General features: G+C 38.6%; 3 protein-coding genes across 3 annotated transcripts; 2 read left to right on the top strand and 1 right to left on the bottom strand.

The window, feature by feature from the left end:
• Positions 1–11,968: 11,968 nt before the first annotated feature.
• LOC126625364 (uncharacterized) lies at positions 11,969–12,715 on the bottom strand. The gene is made up of 2 exons (XM_050294464.1): positions 12,561–12,715; positions 11,969–12,379 (listed from the first exon to the last, which is right to left on the bottom strand). The coding sequence occupies exons 1-2, from the start codon at positions 12,705–12,707 to the stop codon at positions 12,140–12,142; spliced, it is 387 nt and encodes a 128-aa protein (XP_050150421.1). The 5' UTR covers positions 12,708–12,715; the 3' UTR covers positions 11,969–12,139.
• Positions 12,716–16,484: 3,769 nt separating this feature from the next.
• Positions 16,485–21,425, top strand: LOC126624999 (protein ENHANCER OF LHP1 1-like). Its single transcript, XM_050294070.1, has 12 exons — positions 16,485–16,981; positions 17,218–18,335; positions 18,438–18,614; positions 18,779–18,892; positions 19,203–19,307; positions 19,548–19,682; positions 19,777–19,832; positions 19,912–20,014; positions 20,092–20,208; positions 20,335–20,461; positions 20,569–20,699; positions 20,801–21,425. Exons 1-9 carry the CDS (start codon positions 16,699–16,701, stop codon positions 20,170–20,172), a joined length of 2,172 nt encoding a protein of 723 aa, XP_050150027.1. The 5' UTR covers positions 16,485–16,698; the 3' UTR covers positions 20,173–20,208; positions 20,335–20,461; positions 20,569–20,699; positions 20,801–21,425.
• Positions 21,426–22,391: 966 nt separating this feature from the next.
• Positions 22,392–24,139, top strand: LOC126627166 (uncharacterized). The gene has a single exon (XM_050296595.1). The coding sequence runs from the start codon at positions 22,461–22,463 to the stop codon at positions 23,901–23,903; it is 1,443 nt and encodes a 480-aa protein (XP_050152552.1). The 5' UTR covers positions 22,392–22,460; the 3' UTR covers positions 23,904–24,139.
• The last annotated feature ends 1,819 nt before the right edge of the window (positions 24,140–25,958 follow it).

The following is a 25,958-nucleotide window of genomic DNA, read 5'->3' on the forward strand; positions in this document are numbered from 1 at the left end:
TAAAATGTAAAATAGGAGGAAAATAAGGAAATATAGTAATGTAAGATACTTAATCTAAGTTTTTATTTTTATTTTTTAAATTTCAAAACGCCTAGAGCCATCCCTATTTTTCTAGCCGTTTTGCATGAAATCGCCTCGATTCCTACCCGCCCAGTGCCGCCTAGGCCATTTTTTAGAACATTGTTTTTTATTATTAATTAATTAATTGAATTATTCCATAATGTATACAATTATTCATATGATTAGTTTAATTGAATTTTTATTTATTGAATAATTTGTATGCTTATTGGTATTGATTAGTTATTATGCATATTAGGGGTAATTATTTGGAGCTTCTACAATTGATTGGATTAGTTATTATGCATTTTAGTGTCACATCCCGGCCCGGGCCCCACCACATCCCAAGTTTGACTCCACCGTAGCACGATATTGTCCACTTTGGGCCCTGACCACGCCCTCACGGTTTTGTTTCAGGGAACTCACACGAGAACTTCTCAGTGGGTCACCCATCCTGGGAATGCTCTCGCGCGAACTCGCTTAACTTCGGAGTTCCGATGGAACCTGAAGCCAGTGAGCTCCCAAAAGACCTTGTGCTAGGAAGAGGTGGGCATATACATATAAGGCTTAGAGGATCCACTCCCCTGAACGATGTGGGATGTTACAACCCACCCCCCTTAAGGGTCTAACGTCCTCGTCGGCACATTTCAGGCCAAGGATTGACTTTGATACCAAATTGTCATATCCCAGGCTCGACTCCACCTTAGCGTTGGGCCCCGACCACGCCTTCACGGTTTTGTTTCTGGGAACTCAAACGAGAACTTCTCAGTAGGTCACCCATTTTGGGAATGCTTTCGGGCAAACTCGCTTACTTCGGAGTTCCGATGGAACTCGAAGCCAATGAGCTTCCAAAAGGCCTCGTGCTAGGAAGAGGTGGATATGTACATATAAGGCTTAGATGATCCACTCCGCTGGGCGATGTGGAATGTTACATTAGTATAGTCTACTCTATGATTAAGAGTCTAAGAATTTGTTTTTCTTTCCATTTTACAATTACGTAATGGAACGATACTATAAGAAACAATGCTTAAATTCTCCTTCAAACATTTCGGGTAGTCATTTTCCTTTAAATATTCATGATATGAAACCTCGCCAGCAACAATTGTAATTTGTTTGTATTGATAATTATGAAAGACATTACTATATAAAATTGTTTGTACCATACTTAACCAATCCCGAAACTACTGAGTATCGGTCAACGTTATACCGTCAAGGACCTAAAAGAGTTTCCCTCAAACCAGGAGGCCAATCACAACACAACATGTGTCGACATTAGAAGCCAATCGTAGCGCGACACGTGTCAACGTCAGAAGCCAATCACAACACGACACGTGTCAATGTCATAATGAAACTAGAAACTCTCTTCTATAAATAGAGATCATTCTCTCACAATATTTCCGAATGTCATTTGTACTAAATCATTTACTAGTACTCACTAAAGGAGAGCTTGAACCTATGTACTTGTGTAAGCCCTTCATAATTAATGAAAACTCCTCTACTCCGTAGACGTAGCCAATCTGGTGAACCACGTACATCTTGTGTTTGCTTCCCTGTCCCTATCTATTTACATACTTATCCATACTATTGACCAGAGCAATCTAGCGAAGGTCACAAACTTAACATTTTCTGTTGTACCAAAGTTCTCACTGATTTTGTGCATCAACATTTGGCGCCATCTGTGGGAACGACACTTATTCCCACTATCTTCAGCTTTGTCAAGCTGGTTTCCACCATTCGTACACTATTTTGACCAGGCATCCCTCTCCAACATGGGGAGCGAAGGAAGCCACAGCACACAGAATGACACCCTTCTTGCACCTAGTGCGAAGCAACGAAAGAAGGAAGGAAAGAGGGTTGCTCTTCAAGCTAAAGTCGATGAGCTAAAAGCTCAGAACAACAAGATAGCAATGAAAAATAAAGTCCTCCAAGAGCAATATTAGAAGTTCTTTGAGACACTCTACGAAATTAGGCGTACTCAAACAAGCGAGCTCATTGCCTATGTGGACATCAACCATCATCTGGGTGCCCCCCAACACAGAGGGTCACCTCCATTCGACATGGGTATCCCTGATGAGGAGCGAGCTAATCATCAAAACATTGATCAACATGAGACTTCTCTCAACTCAGATGTTTCGACCCGAAGCAGAAGAAGTGGAGGAAGACACCTTATTGCATAAGGGTTGGAAGGATCGAAAACCGTTTATCGTGACTACCAAGACTTCCTAAAGCAATGTCGAGAGAATCCCCTCCACATATGCTCGAAGATCAATAACCCAATGGTTTTTTAAATACTCGGTCCCCTCCCACGACCTAGTTCAGCTGCCAATCTAGGGAAGGAACAACAGGTCCCAAAGGAACATGAAGGTATAGGGGACTCTGAGGTATTCCGACAGACTCGCCTTATAAGTCAGTACGGCGAGTCCAAGAAAAAACCACACGCCCTTGCTTAAACTTTCCTACTTCCAAGAGCCGATTGAGACTTACGAAAGAAACTTCAAGTGGTACATGACTCCACTCAGGACCCCCTTATCCTACAGCTCATTGAGGAAGTAAACAAGTTGAAGGCCGAATGTTAAGCTGAGATACCTAACTGGAACCAACCCAGGCCTGGCCCTCTCACAAGGAGGATCCTCGACACCCTCTTCAAGTGAAGACAAAACAAAAGCTTGGTTTATAACTTTATACTGGAAGAGAGAACCCAATTGAACACCTTAATCTCTTTGAGTCCACCATGGCATATCAGATGCACACTGATGAAGAGTGATGTCTTCTCTTCCCCTCCACCCTCTCTGGCGGATCTCTAAACTGGTATTGTCGTCTTCCACCTGAGACAGTAGACTCATTTGAGGAACTGGGGAAACTGTTTGTCTCTCAATACATCTTCCAGACCGATCGCTTGCATTCTACAGATGACTTGTACACTATTCGCCAAAAGCCAGACGAGTCACTACGAAAGTATGCCAGTCAATTCAACCATGAGTATTCTCGCTGCGCTGAGGCAGATGACAAGACATCCCTCAATGCCTTCACGATAGGCCTACGTGATTGTTTCTTCAAGTACATGATCAATGCCAACACTTGAAAGACTTACTTTGAAGTGATGGCATATACTTACAACCACTCATCCGCCGAAGCAAGGACATACCAAAGGAACCCCCATAAGGTTAACCCCTATCAACAAGTGGGAAGTGGAAGTCAAGTTCTACCAAGTGAGGAGATCTTGGCCATTCAGACACCCATTGCATCATCTCCTGCCTCATATAGCTACTCGCTAAGTCACCAAACGTATCTGTCTCTTGGTTTGCTCTTAGCAAGCCCATTACAACAAGAGGGATAAAAGTTTGTATCAAGACAACCAGGGGTGAACATACCGTCGACTATTATGACTATGAGGCCAAGCCTCACTCTTTCAAAGTGGAAGACTAGGTACTGAAAGAAATGCTATTATAAGAAGACATACACATTACAAATGTTTTGACTCTCAACCGCTTGAGATCTTTTATCACACAAGTCATTCGGCAAATATTTAAAGAAGAAGGAATTCAGACAACTTTTTTTGAGTCTTTTATGTTCCTAGCACTGGAACACTTGGTCTACGCTGACCTACCCTTATACTCTAACTCAGAGCTTCAACATGCGTACTTTGACACAAAGTATGTGATACTAAGTGTTACAACCAACATGGTTCACATATCAAAAGCATGGATCCCTTCATGTATAGCAAAACATTCATAAGCATCACTCATATCAATCAACATAAACATCATACATTCCAACACATTCATACATAAACATCATACATTCCAACACATCCATACATAAGCCAACTGTGCTTCGAAAGGGTTCAACATACTTTTTGTCTTCGACACTTGCTACAATGTGCCTTGACACTTTGCCCTTATTCTCACCAACCAAGTGATGAAATATGAAGAATGAACTCATCTTCATGCCACCAATCAGGTGATGAAATGTACAACCCGTACTCTCATTCATGCCACCAACCAGGTGATGAAATGTACATCCCGTACTCTAATATCATTTGGCAACTTGTCACTCATGTCACCAACCAGGTGAAGAAGTAACTCATTTGCATGTCACCAACCAGGTGATGAAATGTGATGAAAGGTGATGAAGGAACTCATTTTCGTACTACCAACCAAGTGATGAAAACAACTCACCATTCATTCCACCTACCAGAAGACAAGTGGTAGAACTTGTACATGTGAACTCCTAGCATTCACAAATAATAAAAAACCCTCAAGCTTGACAACTCAACTAGGGGAGCACTTATGCTTAACAAGAGTTATAGTCACCAACAAAGTCTTATTGCAAGCCAACAACAACTTCAGTACATGGCATACGAAGATCAAGCTATTCAGCCATCTTGCATTTGTTTCAAACATTTCCCCTATGTAACAATGCAAACACTACAACTCGTAGAAAGCTTCACACACTATTGATCAAGACAGTGTGAAGCAAAACCAATTTATGGTTCCAACAAGAGCTTCATCAAAGGAGTTCAACCACAATTCTCAAAAGGTTCACACACTCTTGATTAAAACAGTGTGAAGCAAAACCAATTTATGGTGCCAACAATAGCTTCATCAATGGAGGGTAACCACAATTCTCAAAAGCTTCACACTATCATGATCAAGATAGTGTGAAGCAAAATCAATTCGTGGTACCTAATAAAGCTTGACCACAAAAGCTTCACCAACAAAAACTTCATCAATTGAGGACAACTACAAATTCTCAAAAGCTTCACACTATCTTGATCAAGATAGTGTGAAGCAAAATCAATTCATGGTACCCAACAAAAGCTTCAACTCCAAAGCTTCACCAACAAAATCTTCATCAATGGAGGACAACTACAAATTCTCAAAAGCTTCACACTATCTTGATCAAGATAGTGTGAAGGAAAATTAATTCATGGTACCCAACAAAAGCTTCAACTCCAAAGCTTCACCTACAAAACTTCAACTCCAAAGCTTCACCTACAAAAACTTCACCCACAATAGCTTCACCTACAAAAACTTCACCCACCACAAAAGCTTCACCCATAAAAGGTTCACCAACAAAAGCTTCACCCACAAAAGCTTCCCCCACCACAAAAGCTTCCCCACCACAAAAGCTTCACCCACAAAAACTTCCCCCACCACAAAAGCTTCACCCACCACAAAAGCTTTATCCACAAAAACTTCACCTACAAAGCTTCAACACAAAAGCTTCACACTATCTTGATCAAGATAGTGTGAAGCAAAATCAATTCATGGTACCCAACAAAACTTCACCTACAAAACTTCAACACCAAAGCTTCACCTACAAAGCTTTAAAATATATATATATATATATATTTTTTTTCGGAAATTCAAAAATTCAAAAATTCAAAAATTCAAAAATTAGAAAATTAGAAAGAAAAAAATTTGAAAAAAAAGAAAAATTCGAAGAAAAAAAAATTGTCTAGGCATCTTCTTCTTTGGGTCTAACAACTTTCATAACAAATATATATGAAGAAGGAGTTTTGGGCTACCATTTAGAAAGGAAATGCCTCATTCGTCAACTCCATTGACCGAAGACTTGGGGGACTCCTACCATATGCTACTGCACCTTGATACTCGGAAGTATCACGACCACTCAGTGCCTTGGATTTTTCAAATCTCCAAACGAGAAGTTTTTCTCACTTGGGAAATTAAGGAAGCACTACCTCAACCTACATGCTTCACTCACAAAGCTTCAACATACAAACTTCAACAAAAGGAAAAATTCAAAGAACTTAATAAATAAGGTCTTGGTGTATTTAACACAATACGTTAAAATGAAGCAAAGCTTATTTATTGATATCTCCGATAAGTTACAAATATGTACATATACATGAATCAAAATAAACAAACAAGAGGGAGCCTTCACAAAGGTTGCTCAGGAGAAGTTTCAGCAGTCGGCATAGCCCCAGAAAGAGAAGGCACCAAAGGGTGATTATTCGGAGCCTCAGTACTAGGCAGAACCTCAGAAGGAAGAAGCACCGAAGGTTGATCATTTGGAGCTTCATTACACGGTACAGCCCCAAAAGACGAAGGCAATAAATGCATTTGGAACAAACCCACAAACCTCTGATGATAAAGTAAAATATGACCATCAGATTCTTGTAACTGGTTGAGTTTCCTCTTCATGTTTGTAGCATAGTCATGTGCAAGCCTGTGCAACTGTTTATTCTCATGCTTGAGCCATCTGATCTCCTGTTTGAAACTTATCACTTCAGCTGCCAATGATTCAACTTGGCGGGTTCGAGCAAATAGGCGTTGGGCCATATTAGACACAGAACTTGCACACTAAACACTGAGAGCCAGAGAATCCTTAACAGCCAACTCATCAGACCGTTTGGAAAGTAGTCTGTTATCTTTAAGAATGAGAAGGTTCATAGCCACCACTGATGAGTAGATTTTATATTATATATTTTACCCTAATCTTAGTATATTTTGGTTAATATATTGGAAGAATTTTTATACTTTGAATTGTATTTTCAATATAGGACTTTCGACTTCCTCTGGATCAAAACAGGACCAAATGGACGAATTTTGGAGTAATTCCAATTGGAGGACGTTCGTGAGTCACTTAGCTTGATCGTATCAAAATTTGGGTTTTTTTCACCAAGCGGTTATTTTCTGGAGATGAAATAAAGAAGCAGTGCGCAATGTTGGAAAATGACGTTTTTGGGCTTAAATGACGTTTTTGGAGCCCAAGATGACCTCGGATGGGTTTGTGGCATTTTGGAAAAGTGTTCAGAATATTCCAAACATCAAATCCAGCTATATTGGGCCAGTTTTGGAGCAACTTATGGGCCAAAACGTGGCTGTTCAGATTTTAGACGAATTTTACTATTTTTATTTAGGGTTTTTATTAATTTTAGTTTGCTAGGGTTTGGTGGTGGCTTAGCAAATATATTGCTTGGCCGTCTACAGTTTTTAATAACGCTTTCTTTTATGCAATATTGGAGACAGAGAGAAGTGCTAGGGTTTTGAAAATTTTCTACTTGAAGGTGTTTTCAATCATTTTCTTAATAATATTTTCTATGATTTCAATTATGAATATGCGGAACTAATTTCTTTTGCTAGGGCGAAACCTTGAGCCTTAGCATGAATATGTGATTTTTATTTAATTTCTTATGATTGATTGCATGCGTACTTTGAATTGTTAATCACCGGGATAAAAACTATCTAATTGTTTTAATGCCTGATCACCATTAGGATTTTTAGAAAAGTAATTTGATGCAATTTTGGTTGGAATGTTCCCTGAAATTGACGCTGGCTTCTTGTGATTAATAATTGTAATTTCTCTTAGGATGAATATCACGTCTTAAGGATTGCATGGTTTTTCAAAGGATTTTCATAAAGCATAATGAGTCTTTCATGTTCAGATTTGATCCGAACGTCCGGACGGGTTGCATGTTAGATATACGTTCTATGTTGGAGGTTCCAAGTAGAATATGAATTAGGAAAATCTAACCTTCAAAGTAGCATGTATAGATCATAAGTAATGGGTAAAAATTCATAGGATTGCTAGGTGATGGTGGAACCCTAGTGCTTTCTTAATTTGATTTTCTCAAAACTGTTTTCTTCTCTCTAGTCCTAATATTGCAGATTGTTTATTTTAATTCATTAAATTCGTTTTTATTTTAATTAGGTTATAAAATCAATCACTTCAATTTCTACTTTACAATAATTAAATGGAATCTGATTAATCCGAATTATTTAATAATCTCTGTGGAGACGACCTTGTGAGATCCGTTTATACTACAATAACCTTGTGATTCTTGCAAGTAAAATAGGAGATTTAAGCCTGTGCAACTGTTTATTCTCATGCTTGAGCCATCTGATCTCCTGTTTGAAACTTATCACTTCAGCCACCAATGATTCAACTTGGCGGGTTCGAGCAAATAGGCGTTGGGCCATATTAGACACAGAACTTGCACACTAAACACTGAGAGCCAGAGAATCCTTAACAGCCAACTCATCAGACCGTTTGGAAAGTAGTCTGTTATCTTTAAGAATGAGAAGGTTCATAGCCACCACCACATCGGTCATATCATTTTTCATCACATAGTCCTCAATGGTAAGATGACCAGTAAGGGATAAGAAGGATGGGTGCCATATGTTGTCTTGAGAAGGCATGGCTGCCTCTTCACCAAAGTTCAAGTCAAAACGACGGTTGAATGGGCCAGACATTATCAGAAATGATGAAGGAGAAATGAGGTGCAATAAATCTGTGAAGTAAGGTAAATCTGTGAAGTAAGGGGAAAATTCCCACAAGCAATAACTCTCTGAATGTACTTCTTGCACACAATTGGTGCCCTTATAAAAGAAAGGGAAACAAGGTCGTTGGTTCAAAAATTGAAGAGGCATCACTCTCCGAATTCCGAAGAGGCACCACTTTCCACATGCAACATCAGCTCCTTGGGTACCACATATAACTTTGCCAAAGAATTCTGACAAAGTTTAGACACATAAATTTTGAAGGTCCAGCTACCCTACTATTACCCACAAAGGTAAAGGAACAACACCACTGCTTGATAACTAGAAAGTCTCAATGTGTGTCAACCTCCATGCTCCGTGGCAAGGCAGACTGGCAAAAATACCTAACATTTACTCACATTCGAGAAAACACTCCCAACAAGATTGCTTGCTCAAAAATCAAAGAGGCACCGCTCTCCGAATCTCGAGAGCCAGACTCCCAACATGATTACGTGCACAAAAATCGAAGAGGCACTGTTCTCTGAATCTCGAGAGCCATATCCCCGACAAGATTGCTTGTTCGAAAACCGAAGAGGCACCGCTCTTCGAACTTCGAGAGCCAGATTTCTTTGGATAAAACTTGTCTGCAATCTTCACACGCAACATCAACTTTCCAGATACCACAGACCACTTTTTCAAAGTACTCTGACAAAGTTAAAACACGTAAAGCTTGTAGCTCCCACTACATTGCTATGATCAAGAATGGTAAAGGAATAACACTACTACTTGTTGTTAGGGAGACTCCTATATATGTCGACCTCTATCCTCCACAGCCAGGCAGACCTGCAAATAAAAAAAAATGCTCAACTTTTCTTCACATCCGAGAGGGCACTCTCAATAGAGTCTTTCGAAATACTCAGCTTCTTTTCCACCCGATAATACCTATGCAAACAAGCAACACCAGCGCAAGAGTATTTCATATCATCAGGGTTAAAAGCAAGAGTATCCCATATCATGCTTTTTCCCTGTCTTTTTCTTTGGCCTTGTTCTTACCTGCAAGACAAGGAGAAAAAGAGCAATCAGTCAACACTTGGAATCAAGCTTCCAGTCAGGAACTGACTGCCTGGAACCCCTTACCTGATTACTTACCTGGCATTGCTCTCGAGTACTCATCTTCAACATCTTATGCTTCCAGAGAAGATACCACATCTGCCTGAGGAACATATAGGGCAAGTGAGAAGGATACAAGGAAACATGTGGAAACAAGAGTAACAGAACACATGTTGATACATCCAATACTTTGTCAACAGCAAAAGTATCTCATATCATCAGGGTCGAACGTACTTTAGATTTGATGGACTTGTTTTGACCCTCAAATTCTTGAGTTGACCTTATACTATGGAGGAAACCAGAAAACCCTCCAACCTAATTCAAGAATAAGCCTATGGAAAGTTACTTATTCAAAAGAAAAAGTATCTCATATCATCTCTTATCCATTTGCTTCTCCTTATCCTTGTTGCTATTTACGACACAATGAGAATGAGAACAATCAACCGGAAGCCGAAGTCGAACCTCCGATCCAGGTTGCTTCCTTGGAAGTCTGATTGCTTACCTTATCTGTTACCTCTTTCGGCAAATCTCCTAGCTTGACGACTTGGGGGACTCCTACTATAGGGTTTGTATCGCACTTGACCAAGCCCGAAACTACAAGTAAGCTTCAAGTGAAATTGATACATTACCTTGTGCATCTTCATCGGTTAAAGATACCACCCCTGGATTGAGGAAAAGTACTTCCAGAGAAGATGCCACATCTACATATGAGACAGATAAGGCAAGTGAAAATGATACCACACTTCGGTACTTAGAAGTTTTGTGATTACTCAATGGCTTGGATCTTGCAAGTCCCCAACCGAGGAGCTTCCCTCACTTGGGAACTTAGGGGAGCACTGTTTGTACCATACTTGACCAATCCCGAAACTACTGAGCACCGGTCAACGTTATACCATCAAGGACCCAGAAGAGTTTCCTTCCAATCAGAAGGCCAATCACAGCGCGATACGTGTCAATGTTAGAATGAAACTAGAAACTCTCTTCTATAAATAGAGATCATTCTCTCACAATATTTTTTATTGTCATTTGTACTAAATCATTCACTAGTACTCACTAAATGATAGCTTGAACCTATGTACTTGTGTAAACCCTTTACAATTAATGAGAACTCCTCCACTCCGTGGACGTAGCCAATATGGGTGAACCACGTACATCTTGTGTTTGCTTCCCTGTTCCTATCTATTTACATAATTATCCATACTAGTGACCAGAGCAATCTAGCGAATGTCACAAACTTAACACTTTCTGTTGTACCAAAGTCCTCACTAATTTTGTGCATCAACAAAAATGATTTGATTGTTCCCCACCCTTTCTCAAAGAATTATCACGTTTACGTAATGGAACATATCTTATTAAGTTTTTTAACGGGACATTAAAAAACTTATTAAAAGACAAACCTCTCAAAAGCTTAATAAGTTTGTCTTTTAATTTATAAGTTTGTTTGTCACTTAGTACTATGGTCTAGTGATATTCTTTTTTACTTGTAAGTGATAAATTTTAGATTCGATTGTTACAAATGTAAATTTGAATCATATTATTATTAGCCTATTGTGAGGCTAAACATATATCTTCTCTTATTGATATAATATTGTTTTTTTAAATAAAAATAAAAATCGAAGTTTGCCCATATCCCACATAATCAAACTTATTAAAAGACAAACTTCTCAAAAAATTCATAATCATTTCAAACAAAGTAAACGCTTGATGTCACACATTCTTATATCTATCTGCCACAAACGAAAGACATATATAACCATGACATTAAAATATTTTTTATTAGTCACAAGTTGATTTTGAAATTAGTAATTTACATTTTACTTTGGTCACTAATAATGAAAATTCAATAAAATTTATCTTTGAGTTTGTCCATCGTAATGTTGGTTCTTCCGTAAAAAATATGTCAATCTCGTTGTTAATTAGAGGGGTCGGTTTAATAAAAATACCTTTACAAAGGTGGTCACGTGGATGATTTAAGTGACTTAACGAGGATATTGACATATTTTTCACGAAATGACCAAAATAATTTATTATGGACAAACTTCTTATTGTCAAGAATCAAAGTAAAAAGTTAAGTCAATCTCAAGAAAAAAACCTCTGCAATTTTTTTGGTTAGATAATACTGCTGGTGAGTGGAGATTATTTTGATTACATTTATATAGTTAATTATTTTCCCCCTACGCCGAAACAGAGTACTTTTGTCGTTCCTCTTTGTATTTAAGTCCTTGTTTTAGGTTGCAGCCTTATTTATATTACTCGATTCATTCATATATCAGCCAGCCAAATGTAGTAAATAATAGTTAACTATGTGATAAAATAACAAATGAGAAGAAAGAATTCTTTAGATTTGTTTTTATTTTATATACGAATCGAAGGATAAAGAGATTCGAATCTGAGATCTCAAGTACAAGTACGTTCTTCACTAACTGAGACAAATTAAAGAACTTGATTTGGATGGCTTGTGAAACTCGAACATTGATATAAACCTATTGCGAAAATCCATGCATACAAGCATGATATATTCCAAACTTGTCTCTCTGTCAAAAAATGCTTACATAACAGGAAACTGTAGCCTTGAAAAAGAAAAAAGAAAAAAAAACCAAAATCACATACAAAATAGTAGCTCTGTGGAAAACCTAGCTAAAACAAGAAACAATGAAGAGTATAACAAAACTTTGTGCCCTAAAACTAAATTCAAGCCGCCGCCGGCGACTCCACCGGCCAGTGCTCTCTATCTCTTCGATCCTTACTTAGTTATTCTTAGGCGGATGAGGTTTTGGGACGTGGTAGTCAGCATTGAAAGGTATAAAACCAGCTATTTTAACCTTCACATGACCACGACTACTTGTACTTCTCAATCTACGTTCTCCATTACTTTTCAACACTTCCTCTCTTACCATTCCCAGATTCCTTTCTGGCACCATTTTCCTCCCCAGAATTCTTGAACCTTCAACTTCTTTCACAGCAGTAGGAACGCCGTCGTAAATTTCCTGAAAACGTAGTAGTTTTTCTTAGAACTGTAAAGATGTTGAATTTGTAGGACACACACTATGCTTAGAGTGATGCATTTCACTTCCTCTTCTCCCTGTGCATATTAATGGTTATTTTTGGCTTTTGAATTGATAATCAAAGATAATCAAATGACAGAAAATAAACAAGAAGCTAGTGTACCTTTTCAACATCGACCAGGCTGCTTCTTAGCACCACTAAACGACCAGTTTCATCAACAGCCAGCACTACTTTGCTCATAGCTATATATTGTATTAGATGTAGAAAAATGAAGACACGTACAAAGGTAATTAGCTTTAAAGACGCCATTTTTTAGTTCCTATTAAACTTGAACAGCTAGAAGAACCCTAGTGAAAGGGAAGAAGGTCGATATAAAAAGATGTCCAAACCAAGGTCAAACCGTCAAAGCAGCAAAGCTACGGCTACTACCAGTCAACACTTTGCCTTTCTTTTCTCCATGTGTCGTAATAAAATATGATTACGGAGTTTTTGACAGAGGTAGAGTTACCTGGGAAAAAGGATAGATCTGTCTGCCGCCATGCATGCAACGAGGAGGTTTCTTTTCGTGGCCAACGTTGGCCGCATACAAATTAAACCTAGGGTTTCCAACTTTATAGTAATTTTAATTAGTTCTAGACCCTCCTCCCCATATGTCATTTTGTCCTGGTGGGGTAAATTAAAGGGAGACTTTGGATGCGGTCCCTAGTTATGAACAATCTTTGACTGAAACTTTGTTGGTTTTCAATTTTTGATTCAAGTCCCTAAAATTAATTGATAATTTATTTCTATGTACGTTACTATATTTTTTAAATTAAAAATTAAAATTTATAGTTGTTTATATTAATGAGATTTTAAATAAAAAACATAATTTGTGGGATTAAAAATATTAAAATATAAATATACTATTGTGTGTGTGTGTGTGTAAACATGGGTACATTCATAAAAAATAACCAAAAAATTATTGTATCAAAACATGGGTACATTCTTCAAAATGGGTACATTTAGCAAAAATAAAAATGGGTACAAATAAATAAAAAAATATGGGTACAATACAAATAAAACTTTAAAAAATATGGGCACAAAAAGAAATTAATATATGGGTACAAATTAAAATTGAAAGGAAAATTGGTACAAATTAAAAAAGGGTTGCAAATTAAAAATGGGTACAAACTAAAAATAAAAATATATGATAAAAAATTTAGCCATAAATATAAATATACTAATTGTAACATTTTTAATATTAAATGAATATATTTATAAATAAAAAATATTTTATTATTGAAATAATTAATGATATTATTAATACAAAGGACCTTGATCAAAAATTGAAAAGTAATAAGGTTTTAATCAATAGAGTAGTAAAAATAAGGATGAAAACCTAATTACTCCTAAATTAAATTAACATGCATATGGTGAAAATTAAGGTAGAGTTTGAGATGGAAGCACATGCTTCTCATTTGACCAAGTTGCAGACTTGTTGGTTTGGTACATTTTGAAGTGTGAAGAGAGGGATGAGCATTATCTCTAGATCCTCGTATCTTAATCGTTCTTCGTACATCGTGTGGTTAGTTTTTATTAGATATTATTTGTGTTTATTTTAAATAAAAATTTTAAAATAATTTCTAATTGCATGATGCACAATGAACGACTAGGATGTGAAAATTTCTAAGATCTCACAATTTGAGTCCGGATGAAGTCTAAATCCTGAAAAGAGGAAACTTTATGTAATATATATGTATAGTTTAATTGGGTTATTAGATTTTCTCAGAAGGCTGCTTGAGCAAGTCCGCATGTGTGATTTGACTGATTTTATAAAGTTCCCCACCCCGAAAGTAGAGCCATCAACGGTGAAAAAATGGGTTCAAACTTCAAACACCATGCTGCATGGGCGTGAAAACATTTTATATTTCCATGGATTTAGAAATTTGAGATATGTAACAGTCGGTGAATCAGTTAATGCAACAATTCATTCATCAAATTACTTATTACTGAATGTATTTATGTTCTCTTTTTTCTTAAACGATTGTGTGAACATAGAAAAAATTAATCATCATGGGGTAGCTTAGTGGTTGGAAACGGAATTTCAGACCAATATTCCACACAGCTTGTTCTGGGTTTGATTTCTGACGTTATTGAATCACACGATGATGGTTAGAAAAAGGTTAAAATGTCTATATGAGTCTTCTCAGTATTTGAAAAATTAGAATGTCATGACAAAACCACTAACTAGTTTTTTTTTTTTTTAAAGGAAAATAACATAAAGGAACGACGAAATACAAACTCTGTGACTGTGATGCATGAGTTCTTTAGTTAGGAAAATCATGTCACTCTTGTCTTTAATACATAGCTTATTTTTTCCACATTCAAGCAGCGTGTTTTACTTGCTAAACTTTATAATCATGGTCACATGTTACCAGGCCCTACATATGTATCATCTTTCAACGAACACAATTATATATATTATGCATCATTATTTAGAGTCTAATGTATCTCAGTAACTCGTACGAAATGCCCCAATAGGAAGCATAACCAAATTATTTTATGCAGATTATGTTCCTACCGACAGAGAGAGCTAAGACCAAAGAGAGAGGGGTCGGGTGGAGTCAAAAGATGAGGTAGTGATGGGACAAGGATCCGCTCCGGATCCTCTTGTGGGGATATGAGGATTAATTAATCGTGTTCGTTTATCGTATATTTTCTGATTAGAAATAAGTTTAAATTTTAAATTGAATATAAATAGGATCAAACAAAAACTGATCGCACGATATAAGATAAACGAACATAATTGATTGATCATCTGGATTCCACAAAGAGAATCCGGAGAGGATCGTATTCCGTAGTGATGAGCCTCAACATAGGGTGGTGGGCCATGGAAATTAAATTGGTGGTCTGGAAGCCGAACACTAGAATTTCTCTAATTTAAAAGGTTGCAATCCAGTTATGTTTGCGATACTTATTTTTATAGCATGTTGTGTTTGAAATTACGTAAAGAATAAAAAGCTTCTTTCCTTTTTTAATTTATGCAAATCAATTCGATACATACGCAAAATTAGTCAATAAAAAAAAAAAAATTATGCACATGTATCGAATTGTAATCAGAAAATATACTAACATTTACTTTTAATAAGTCAAATATATTAGGGAGAAGAAAATTTTGAAGCCAAAACATCCGCCTAAGTGATATCGAACTGAGATATTTTCTAAAGCCCATAAGAGCAGTTCCACTGAGGAACTGATAGGCCAGCATCCAGCCAAAAAACCAGCCCGGCACCTAGGCTATCCACTCCAGCCAAGCATTTTGACCGGCACCCAGCCCAAGCCAGGCAAGGGACCGGCCTAAAATCGACAGACCTACATGCCGGGCCATCTAACGTCAGCTAGACCATCAACCTCCCACACGATCAACATGTCACATATCTCCTCGGGGTTGAGGTTGATTATGGGACAAAGGGAGGTTCCAAGGCCTTCACCAAAATGCGTCTGACCTCGGAATCCAACACGGGTCCACGGGTACCAGCCCGAATTGTCATACGGGTCGGTGCCGGGAAGGTGATAGGCAGGATCTGCGGCGGCTACTGCCAATGAAACCACCGATTGAGGAAAATATCAAATTGGGTTAGTGGGGTTGGATTGATAGGGAATTTGAGAGGCCAAATTGTTGGAATATTGTGGAGGAATAAAGATTGGGGATTGTGAACCGGAAGGAAAGTTGGAATCCGGTGGAATTATCATTACACATGGTGGTGGGCTTTTGTAGAGCTCCACCTAACAGAGAAAGAGAGATACATATGGAGGTTGAAGCGAGTTGGCGTCGGGAGTGGCATTTGGCGTTTGGGGATGTAGAGGGAGAGTATAGAGAGTTCTAGTGGAATCGTGGAGGTTCCTGACTTTTCCTTTTGTTTTTTTTTAATAAACTTATTATTTTTATTATTTTATAATAAGGGTTTAGTATTTTTTGTAAAATTGACTAGACTATTTTTTGTTAGGAATGAAGATGTTTTGGCCTATTAGTGTTCATTGGAGTTTAGTACTGTTCATTTAAGTGAATAAATACTAAAGCAAAGTCTTTAGGGATGGACTTGCTCTAATCAAAAGCCCAAAAGCAGCAAAAATATTGAATCTTACCCGCCAAACCTAAACCCCCATTTCCCGCTAAAACCCACACTGCCTTTTCCTCTCAATTAGTTTCTCACGCAAAATTAAAAATCTCTTTAAGAAAAAATAAAAATCAAACAACAAACAGATCCGGAAAATCCATCGAAATCCGAATCCGAGTTTCCGTCGGTCCGCACGCAGAGCCATGAAGATCCGAACGTTGAAGCTCCGAGAGGCCCACAAGGCCACGAGCAGCGGCGGCGGGCCGTCGTACTGCTCGGTATTGTGGGACCAGAAAGCCTACCACGTGGTGACGGGCTCCTCCTCCGACCCCACAATCGCTATCCACGACTCTCTTCTGCTGTCCAGCCCTCCGAAGCTCCTCCGCCACCACCGCGACGGTGTCACGGCTCTCGCTCTCAGCCCCAACTCCACCTGCCTCGCCTCCGGCTCCGTTGACCACTCCGTCAAGCTCTACAAGTTTCCAGGTCATTTTCTCCCTTCCATTTCTCTTGATTTTTAGATTTTGGGGGTTTTGTAGAAATTGGTTTTTTCGATTTGTTGGATTTTTTTTGTTTGAATTTGATCAATTAGCAAAAATAACTTTGGTAGTTTCAATTTGATATATGAAATTGCTGGAATTAAAAGGGGTTATTGTTAATTTCTCTGTGTTATTGCTCTCAGATGTTAATTTGTGATTAATTTTATAATTAAACTTTGTTAGGTGGAGAATTTCAGACTAATATAACCCGATTCACCCTGCCAATACGCGCCCTGGCGTTTAACAAATCCGGCACGCTATTGGCAGCTGCTGGTGATGATGAAGGCGTTAAGCTTATTAACACAGTTGATGGTTCAATTTCAAGAGTTCTCAAAGGACACAAAGGACCTGTGACCGGCTTGGGTTTTGATCCCCTCAGCGAATACTTGGCCTCTATTGATTCCACTGGGACTGTTATATACTGGGAACTTTCATCTGGGACTACATTGCATACCCTTAAAGGGGTAGCTCCTAACTCGGGTTTTGATCACTCCATCATGAATGTACTTAGCTGGAGTCCTGATGGTGACAAGTTAGCCGTGCCAGGGTTGAGAAATGATGTGGTGGTTTATGATAGAGACACAGCTGAAAAGCTATTTTCGTTGAGAGGTGATCACACGCAGCCTATTTGTTCCTTGGCTTGGTCGCCAAATGGAAAATACATGGCTACTTCTGGTTTGGATAAGCAGGTTCTCATCTGGGATGTTGATCGGAAGCAGGACATTGACAGGCAGAACTTTGATGAGAGAATATGTTGCTTGGCGTGGAAGCCGATTGGCAATGCGCTGGCTGTTATTGATTGTATGGGCAAGTATGGTGTGTGGGATTCGGTGACTCCTTCATCAATGAAGTCTCCCACTGAAGATGTTCCCAATCTACAGTCTAAGAACAGCAATGGGCTACTTTTGTTTGACGAAGAAGAGGGTCAGGAGCTTAGCACTTCTGGTAGTTTAAGTGATGTTGGTGAAGATAGTATTGGGGAATCCAAGCCACCTAGCAGGAAGAGGCCGCACAAGCACACTGCATATGAGAATGATTTGGAAGAGGATGGTTTTGATGGCTTTAGGTTGATACCAAATGTTGAGTTGGAGTCCCGTAAAAAAGCACGGCGTAAACACAGTGAAAATGCTGATAATGAGAATGAGGGAGTAAGCAGCAAAATGACATCAATTAGATCGAAAATGCAGGTGTCATTCCAGCCTGGTGCTACTCCTTTGCAGCCCGGAAAAAGGCGCTTTCTGTGCTATAACATGCTTGGCTCCATAACTACAATTGAACATGATGGGTTCTCCCATATTGAGGTAACCTATGGCATAAGTCACCAAACTCTCACTCGTAAGTGTTGCTTTTGTCAGCCAGGAGTGCCTTTACATTGTACTTACATTTAAGTGTGTGCGATGCAGATAGATTTTCATGATACAAGTCGAGGCCCAAGAGTTCCATCAATGAATGATCATTTTGGTTTTACAATGGCTTCACTTAATGAGAATGGAAGCGTTTTTGCAAATCCGTGCAAGGGCGAAAAGCACATGAGTACTCTCATGTATCGCCCATTCAGTAGCTGGGCGAATAATAGTGAGGTTAGATTATTCCCTTTTAAAATTATGTATTCATGCTGTATTCTGGTGTGGTAAGTTATAGTGTGGTAAGTTATACACGCACACTTTGAATTATTTAACTGCCTACACATGATGAATATGAGAACTTTTGTATATGCTGACTTTGATGTGTTATGCAAATCCAGTGGTCTATGCGATTGGAAGGGGAAGAAGTGAAGGTTGTGGCACTTGGTACAGCTTGGGTGGCAGCAATTACGAGTCTTAACTTCCTTCGCATTTTCACTGACAGTGGTTTGCAGGTATGCTGATATACTTCAAATCATATTTCTCTTGTAGGTTAATTAAGTTATTCTTGGGGAGTGGGATTGTTAAGTTATTTATAGCTGTCTCTTTAGCAGTGATCTCTCTACAAATTTAATACATTGTACACTAGGAACTGCTTTAGCATATATTTAGTGTAAAACGGCCAGGAACTTGTTGGTGTGATTGAGGTTAACTATGTAAATTAGTTAATGCATCGCACTTTTGATTTTAAGTTACTCTAAATTGTTGACGGTAGTGAGCTTAGTTTCCGGAGATTTCTGTTTTTCTGAATTCATTTCATTGCAGAAACATGTTCTCTCCCTTGATGGACCTGTCGTGACTGCATCAGGCTTCAAGGATGAGCTTGCGATTGTCACTCATGCTTCTGATTGTCTCCCTTCAAATGAGCAGGTCTGATTTTCAAGTTATTATCAATATTATATTTGTACACTGATATGTTAGGGCTTTTCTTACAGAATTTCACCCTTTTGATTTGAGATATGTAGATTTATAAGTCCAGAAGTGCATAAGTTTTTAAATAAATTTGATCAATTATCCTCCACTCCTTCTGGCTGATGGTTTGCACTCGTTATCTCAAACCATTTTCATTGGTGATATAAAATTGTTTTTTTCTTCTTCTGAAACATGCAGATGCTTGAATTTAGAGTACTCAACATAACTAAGGGGAGCGAGCCTCTTAGAGGACGGCTGCCATTGACTCCTGGTTCACATTTAACATGGTTTGGATTTAGTGAAGAAGGGCAATTAAGCTCCTATGATTCCAAGGTAAGTTCACTCTATTTTCAAGTTATTCGATTACTATGACTGAGAAACCACTTTTGAGATTGGATATGAGTTGTTTTCTTTATCCTTTCCATAGGGAGCGATGAGAGTTTTTACAAGCCAATATGGTGGCAGTTGGCTCCCACTCTTCAGGTTCAAGATTCTTCTGCTAAAGAATATATACAGATTGCTTCTCTAAACAAGAATCTATAACAAATAATCTATTATGCAGTGCTAGCAAAGAGAAGAAGTCAAACGAAAACTATTGGGTGGTTGGGTTGAATGCAAGCAAATTGTTTTGTATAGTTTGCAAAAGTCCTGACTTATACCCGCAAGTAAGGACTGCTCGCCACCTCCTTACTCTCAGATGTTTCCTGTGTTAATATTATCTTGACCATCCTACTTTTTTCAGGTGATGCCGAAGCCAGTCCTCACTCCGCTAAATTTTTCATTCCCTCTAGCTTCCTCTGATCTAGGTGCAGAAGCCCTTTAAAATGAGTTTATTCTAAACAACATGCACCTTGTACAGGTTTGTCCTTTCACTCTGCTCACCTCATAGTGTTTATGTTTCCATGTTTGAGAAAAGAACTGCCTGCTTTATGCCTGTTCTACCTGCTGCTGAAGAATGCCTCAGACACTTACACTATGTTTACAGATTCAAAAGCAAATAGAAGAAGTGGGCGCTGCTGGTTTGGACACCACTTCACTTGACGATGAGGCTTTCAATACAGAAGCAGCTCAAGACAGATGCATCTTAAAGCTTATTGCGTCCTGCTGCAACGGTGGGTCTTTTACATTTTATTGCAACATCTGGCCTCCGAATCGTATAATCTTGGTTCTTGATTAAAATTATTAAGTGCTAAAATGCTTGCTCGTGGGGCAATTTCAGGAGATAAGCTTGTGAGAGCGATTGAACTCGTGAAGCTTCTGTCCCTCGAAAAATCAGTAAGGGGTGCAATTAAACTTGTCACCGTTCTGAAGCTCCCTAACTTGGCTGAAAGGTTCAACAGCATACTGGAGGTAAGGTTTCAAATTCCAAACCATGAGTCTGCATATTGCAAACCAATCCGGTTTCCACTTCCACCGTGCGGTTCCTTATGATCTTTCATGTCTTCTAACAGGAAAGGTTGCTCAACGAGAGTAAAAGAACCGCGGAAACCACTTTCCCTTCTTCAAACTGCACCGCATCTTTCATCACGGATGACATTGCAGCCGGAAAGAAAATGATCTCTACCGAGCAAAGTAAGTTGTCAGGAAACGGTATTCCATTATCAACGCCAAAACTGTCTGCTCCCTTGTTTACCAAGAAAGCGAAAACGCAAGAAACTAAAGTTGGAACAGAGAAAACAGACGAAAAACAAACTGCGACGGCGGATGATGATGTTGGGAAGGTAAAAACGACAGAGGTGAGCAACAATGCAGGAGAGATGAAGAAGGTAGGGGAAGTGTCTGAGGTATCAAATGATCAAGAAAAAGTGAAGAAGGCAGAAGCACCCCGTCGAGCATCTAATCCATTCATGAAGAAATTAATTAAGTAGATTAAGTTCCTCTTAATTCCCTAATTACAAGGAGCTTAGAGTTTGAATAGCATTAGTAGTAAAGTAATACGATCCAGAAAACTTTGTCTCAGAAGTTGTATTTTTCCCTTACCTTTTTCTCTCTGGCTGGTGTGCTATGTAATTATGTTAACAAATCAAAGCTTTTAGTTTTTAATTTATTATTTTATTTTGAATAATAAACCATAAACTACTTCGGCTATTGGGCCTAAGAAGAAGCTAATTAAAGTATCCGGTTCATGCCCAAAGAAAATTGCTTGTTTACCACATGATTCAAATTGTTAATTAAATGCATTGCACCAAATATTTCAGGAAAATTTGAAATGATGAGCTTCACAGTTAACAATTTCTCGTGTGGGCATGTCAAACAGATGGTGTTTCGTTCTGTTTTGTGTCGTATTTGTTATCTTAATAAGTGATTTTGTGTAACCTCGTTATCTTAACGGGTTCTTAATAGGTTTCTACTCAATTCGTTAATGGGTCGTGATATTTCATATCAGGTTAACTGGTATTGCAAGAAATTATCATGTCTAATGTTTAAATCTGACAAACAATATCTTATCGGGTTATTAATGGATGAAATTATAAACCCAACTCGTTAAGAGGTTCTTAACAATGACCCAACCTAACTCATTAACAGGTTGAATCGAAAGATGTTATTTTCGTGTCAGGTTAACGGGTCGTGCAAGAAATTATCAGGTACTCTTGTTATATGCTACTCAATTTGAAGAAATTTGAGCTCACTTCTTATCAAATTTTCTTTTTTTTTTACACAATATTCTAAATTATTGTATTCTACAACGAGAGTGAGTTTCGAATTCAATCCCACTTCTTGTTGTTCGATTAACCTTTATTTTCTTATTCGAAATTAACTGAATTAACATATTATTATAAAGTTATAAACTAACGCTATCATTTATAAAACAAAAAGAAAATATTTAAATCCACTAACGCTATCGTTCATAAAACAAAAGGATTAATTTACAGTCAATTATTAAGTTGGAAATTTTCAATTCCAAATATTGAATGTGCGAAATCAGTGAGTGACAAACAGCCAAACACATCACCCCCTCACGTTCCGGAAAACAAAAAAGGTGAAAAAATGAGGGGCGATCTCGTCATTTCACCGTCGGCAGATCACAAACTTTAAAACCCCCAATTTTCCTCCCACAGAAAATCGAAGCGCAAAAGCCAGAGAGAAACGACGAAAGAAAACCAAAACGACATGTCGATGGCGGAGGTCACCTTCTTCCACCTCCGCGACCCAGACGACGAGCCTCCCCACCTCACCTACCGCGCCCGCCGCGACTTCGACCTCGACCTCTACTTCTCCGATCCCGATTTCCCGTCCTCCGATCGCCCCCTCCGCGCTTCCCGCATCGTCACCGTCCGCGAAGATGAATCCGACGACTCCGACGGCGACATCTTCTCCCAGTACCAATCCACCGTCCACGTCATCCGCAACGACGCCGTCTCGGGGGAGCCCAATTCCGCATCCAACCGGACCGACACATCCGGTTTGCTGAACCGCCGCGAGAACCAGGTCAATTTCGTCATGGATCTGTTCCAGCAGCGGGTCGAGCAGTCGTCTCAGGTAACCGCTCGCAGTCCCCTTTTGGTTTATGAAGATATTGACGAGGAGGATCGTAGTTTTGGGGTTATTGAGTCGAATTGCGGTGTGGGTATGGAGGGTTTGGACCTCGATTTGAGTTTAGGGTTAGGGTCGGGATTGGATTTTGGGCATTGTTTGGATGGGGACGGGATTGATGATCCCGAGGAGGAGGATTTCTTTGTGGGGAGGAGGATTTGTGGGTCTGAATTTGGTGAGGAAACTTCCAATTTAAGTAGGGCTGATGATGATGCTTACGAGAATTGCGTGAGGCTGGTTGAGGTTGGGACCGATTCGGAGGACGATGAGAACGGGGTTATTGGGATTGATTTGAATTCCGGGGATGAGTATGGCGCGGAGGATCATGTCCATGGAGAGAATGATGGTGATACGAGCATCCCGCTGCGTTGGGATTCGCTTATTTTGGAGGACCATAGGGAAAGTAACGAAGATTTCGAGTGGGAGGAAGTTGACGGAGGGGTTGATGAGAGAGAGGTCTTCAGTATGTTTATTGCTCCCGACAATGAGGAATCAGGACCGGTGGCAGTTTCAGTTTCGGCAATGATGGCGCCGGAAGAGGAAGTGAATGTGGAGAGATATGAGCATTCGGAAAGTTTGGAATGGGAGGTTTTGTTGAATTCCAATACTTGGGACATAAATCCAGATGTTGTGCCTTATCTCGACGATGACTATATTCACACTGCAGAATATGATATGTTGTTTGGTCAATTCTCTGAGAACGAGAATGCGACAACGGGCAGGCCTCCAGCTGCCAACGCTGTGGTTGCAAGTCTCCCATCCGTAGTTTTAACTCAGGAGGATGTGGAAAAGGGTAATGCAGTCTGTGCTGTTTGCAAGGATGAGATGAAATCGGGGGAACAAGCAAAGCAGCTACCTTGCACGCATCGGTACCATGGTGACTGCATTGTGCCGTGGCTACGCATAAGGAACACATGTCCTGTTTGTCGACATGAATTGCCCTCCGATGACGCCACCTACGAGCGTAGAAGGAACCAAAGGCTTGCTCGTGGGTCGAACAATGGTCAGGCACTCTTTTGAGATCTTTCTCCGGCATTAGGTTTTCGAAAATGTAGATACTGCTGTGGTACATGATGCTTTGTTATGTTTTGATGGGAGTATCAGAAAAAGTTTTATGGTTAGATTACTTTTCATGGCTGTCATGTTAATTTTTTCTATCAGCTTATACATTTTTTGTTATGCTTGTTCTTGTTGGAGGATGATTGTCAAGCAAATATGTAATAATATTATGGTGGGTACTCTTTTTTGGTCTTGTATTCTTACTTGTTGTGTGCTCTTTTTCTTTTACGATACAAACGAGCGATAATTTACGCTAAATTCATTTAAATTACTAGAGCGAAGATTTAAACTTGAGTGCAGAGGGGCAAGCACACTTGGACAATGTTCATGGTTTGGCTGGTAGATACGAACCGGATCCCCTCAGGATCCATATATGCTGAGCCTGCTGAGCAGGTGATCTGGACCGTTGAAATTTGATTCAATGATTACAATTATGATAACTTTTAGAGGGTCTTCTTGTTTGTAACCGTTGGATCAAGTTTTAACGGTCTGAATCGCCTACTCAGCAAGCTCAGTTTGATTGGATCCAGTAGATACCTCTTGTTCTTTTCTTTTTTTTAACTTTTCTTTGATTGGAAAAAGAAAAAGTACATTTTATTAATTGAAAGTTAAGCATATTTAGGTTAAAAGTGAGCAAGCAGTTCACCAAATGCAAAACAAACAATCAAACAAAATTAATTAATTAATCAAGAAAAAAAATTAAGACAAACAATAAAACAAAATTAATTAATCAACAAAAAAAATTAAAGTAAAAAACAATAGGAAGACAATATTAGGAATGTCCAAGCAAAGTTGGTGGTGAAGACATCTATCCAATATTTCATTGCAGGCATAGAAATCAGATTATTGGATAAACCAATTTTATCTATTTATTTTGTTTTGAGTTTTTAGTTAAAATGGTTCATGATATTAGCGTAACTCTTCACTTTGACCCCTTACAATGAATAGAAGTGGTGTCTGAGTTTGTTCACCATACATCATTTTAGTCATTCCTGAAAAATCTCTCAATATCCTCATTAAATTGTCATGTAAAAGATCATGTGATCACCTTTTAAAGGGTATATTTGTCAAACAAACACCTTCACTTAATGAGGATGTAGACTTTTAATGTAATGACCAAAATAATTTATAGTAGATAAACTTATGGATCACTTATATCGATTTTCAATGTCAGGGATCAAAGTGAGGAGTTATACTAACCTCATAAATTATTTTGGCTAAAAAAACCTTTTGGTTTTCCATCTCTCACGCAAAAAATAGCTCATTATAAACACAAAACGAAAAATTTGTAAGCAAGAATGGACACTTTCTAAGAAAGAAGCCAATTATCTTCCGGAATCTTATTTCTCTACGTCCCTTCTATATCTTCTCGCTTGCCAATTTTAGTAAAAGCGTTTAAGCACGCGAGTTGGTGATTATGTAGATTAAGCGGATGTTAATGATAGTCAATACATTGGTTTAAGTTTGAATTTATATTAAGTGTTCAACTACAAATCTTATGAAAATTGTTCGTAAATCTAACAATTTTAGCAAAAGGAGGATGGTGATGCCCATGATTTGCACATTGTTTTGTTTCTGTTTCTGTCGGAAACGTTTGTTTGTTTCTTATTAATAACTTCACGCATTTGTGCATAAATAAACTCATGAAAGAAACCACGCTTAATGGTTGGGGACGAATTCCAGACCCGTAATTTACATGACATATTTTGGATTTGATTCTTAACGCTAGTGAATCATATGATGGTGGTCATGAGAAGATTAAACTACCTCATGAGTGTTCCCAGCCTGCAAAAAGATAAACCGTGAATTGCCGTGACGAAACCACTAGCTGGTTCCTTAAAAATGAAAGAACAAAAAATCGTGAAAGAACTGTTTTTTCGCAAAATTCCCTTTGTTTCCAAATTAGGGTTATTTTCGTAGATAGTGCCTTGTAGTGGCAAAGCTTTGCATCCTTAACTACCATGGAAAAGACAATATTTAATCAATTGGAATTCATTAAGTCAAACTTTATGTATG

The sequence above is a fragment of the Malus sylvestris genome, chromosome 6 (assembly GCF_916048215.2).
Source record: "Malus sylvestris chromosome 6, drMalSylv7.2, whole genome shotgun sequence".
NCBI classification, from domain to species: Eukaryota; Viridiplantae; Streptophyta; class Magnoliopsida; order Rosales; family Rosaceae; genus Malus; species Malus sylvestris.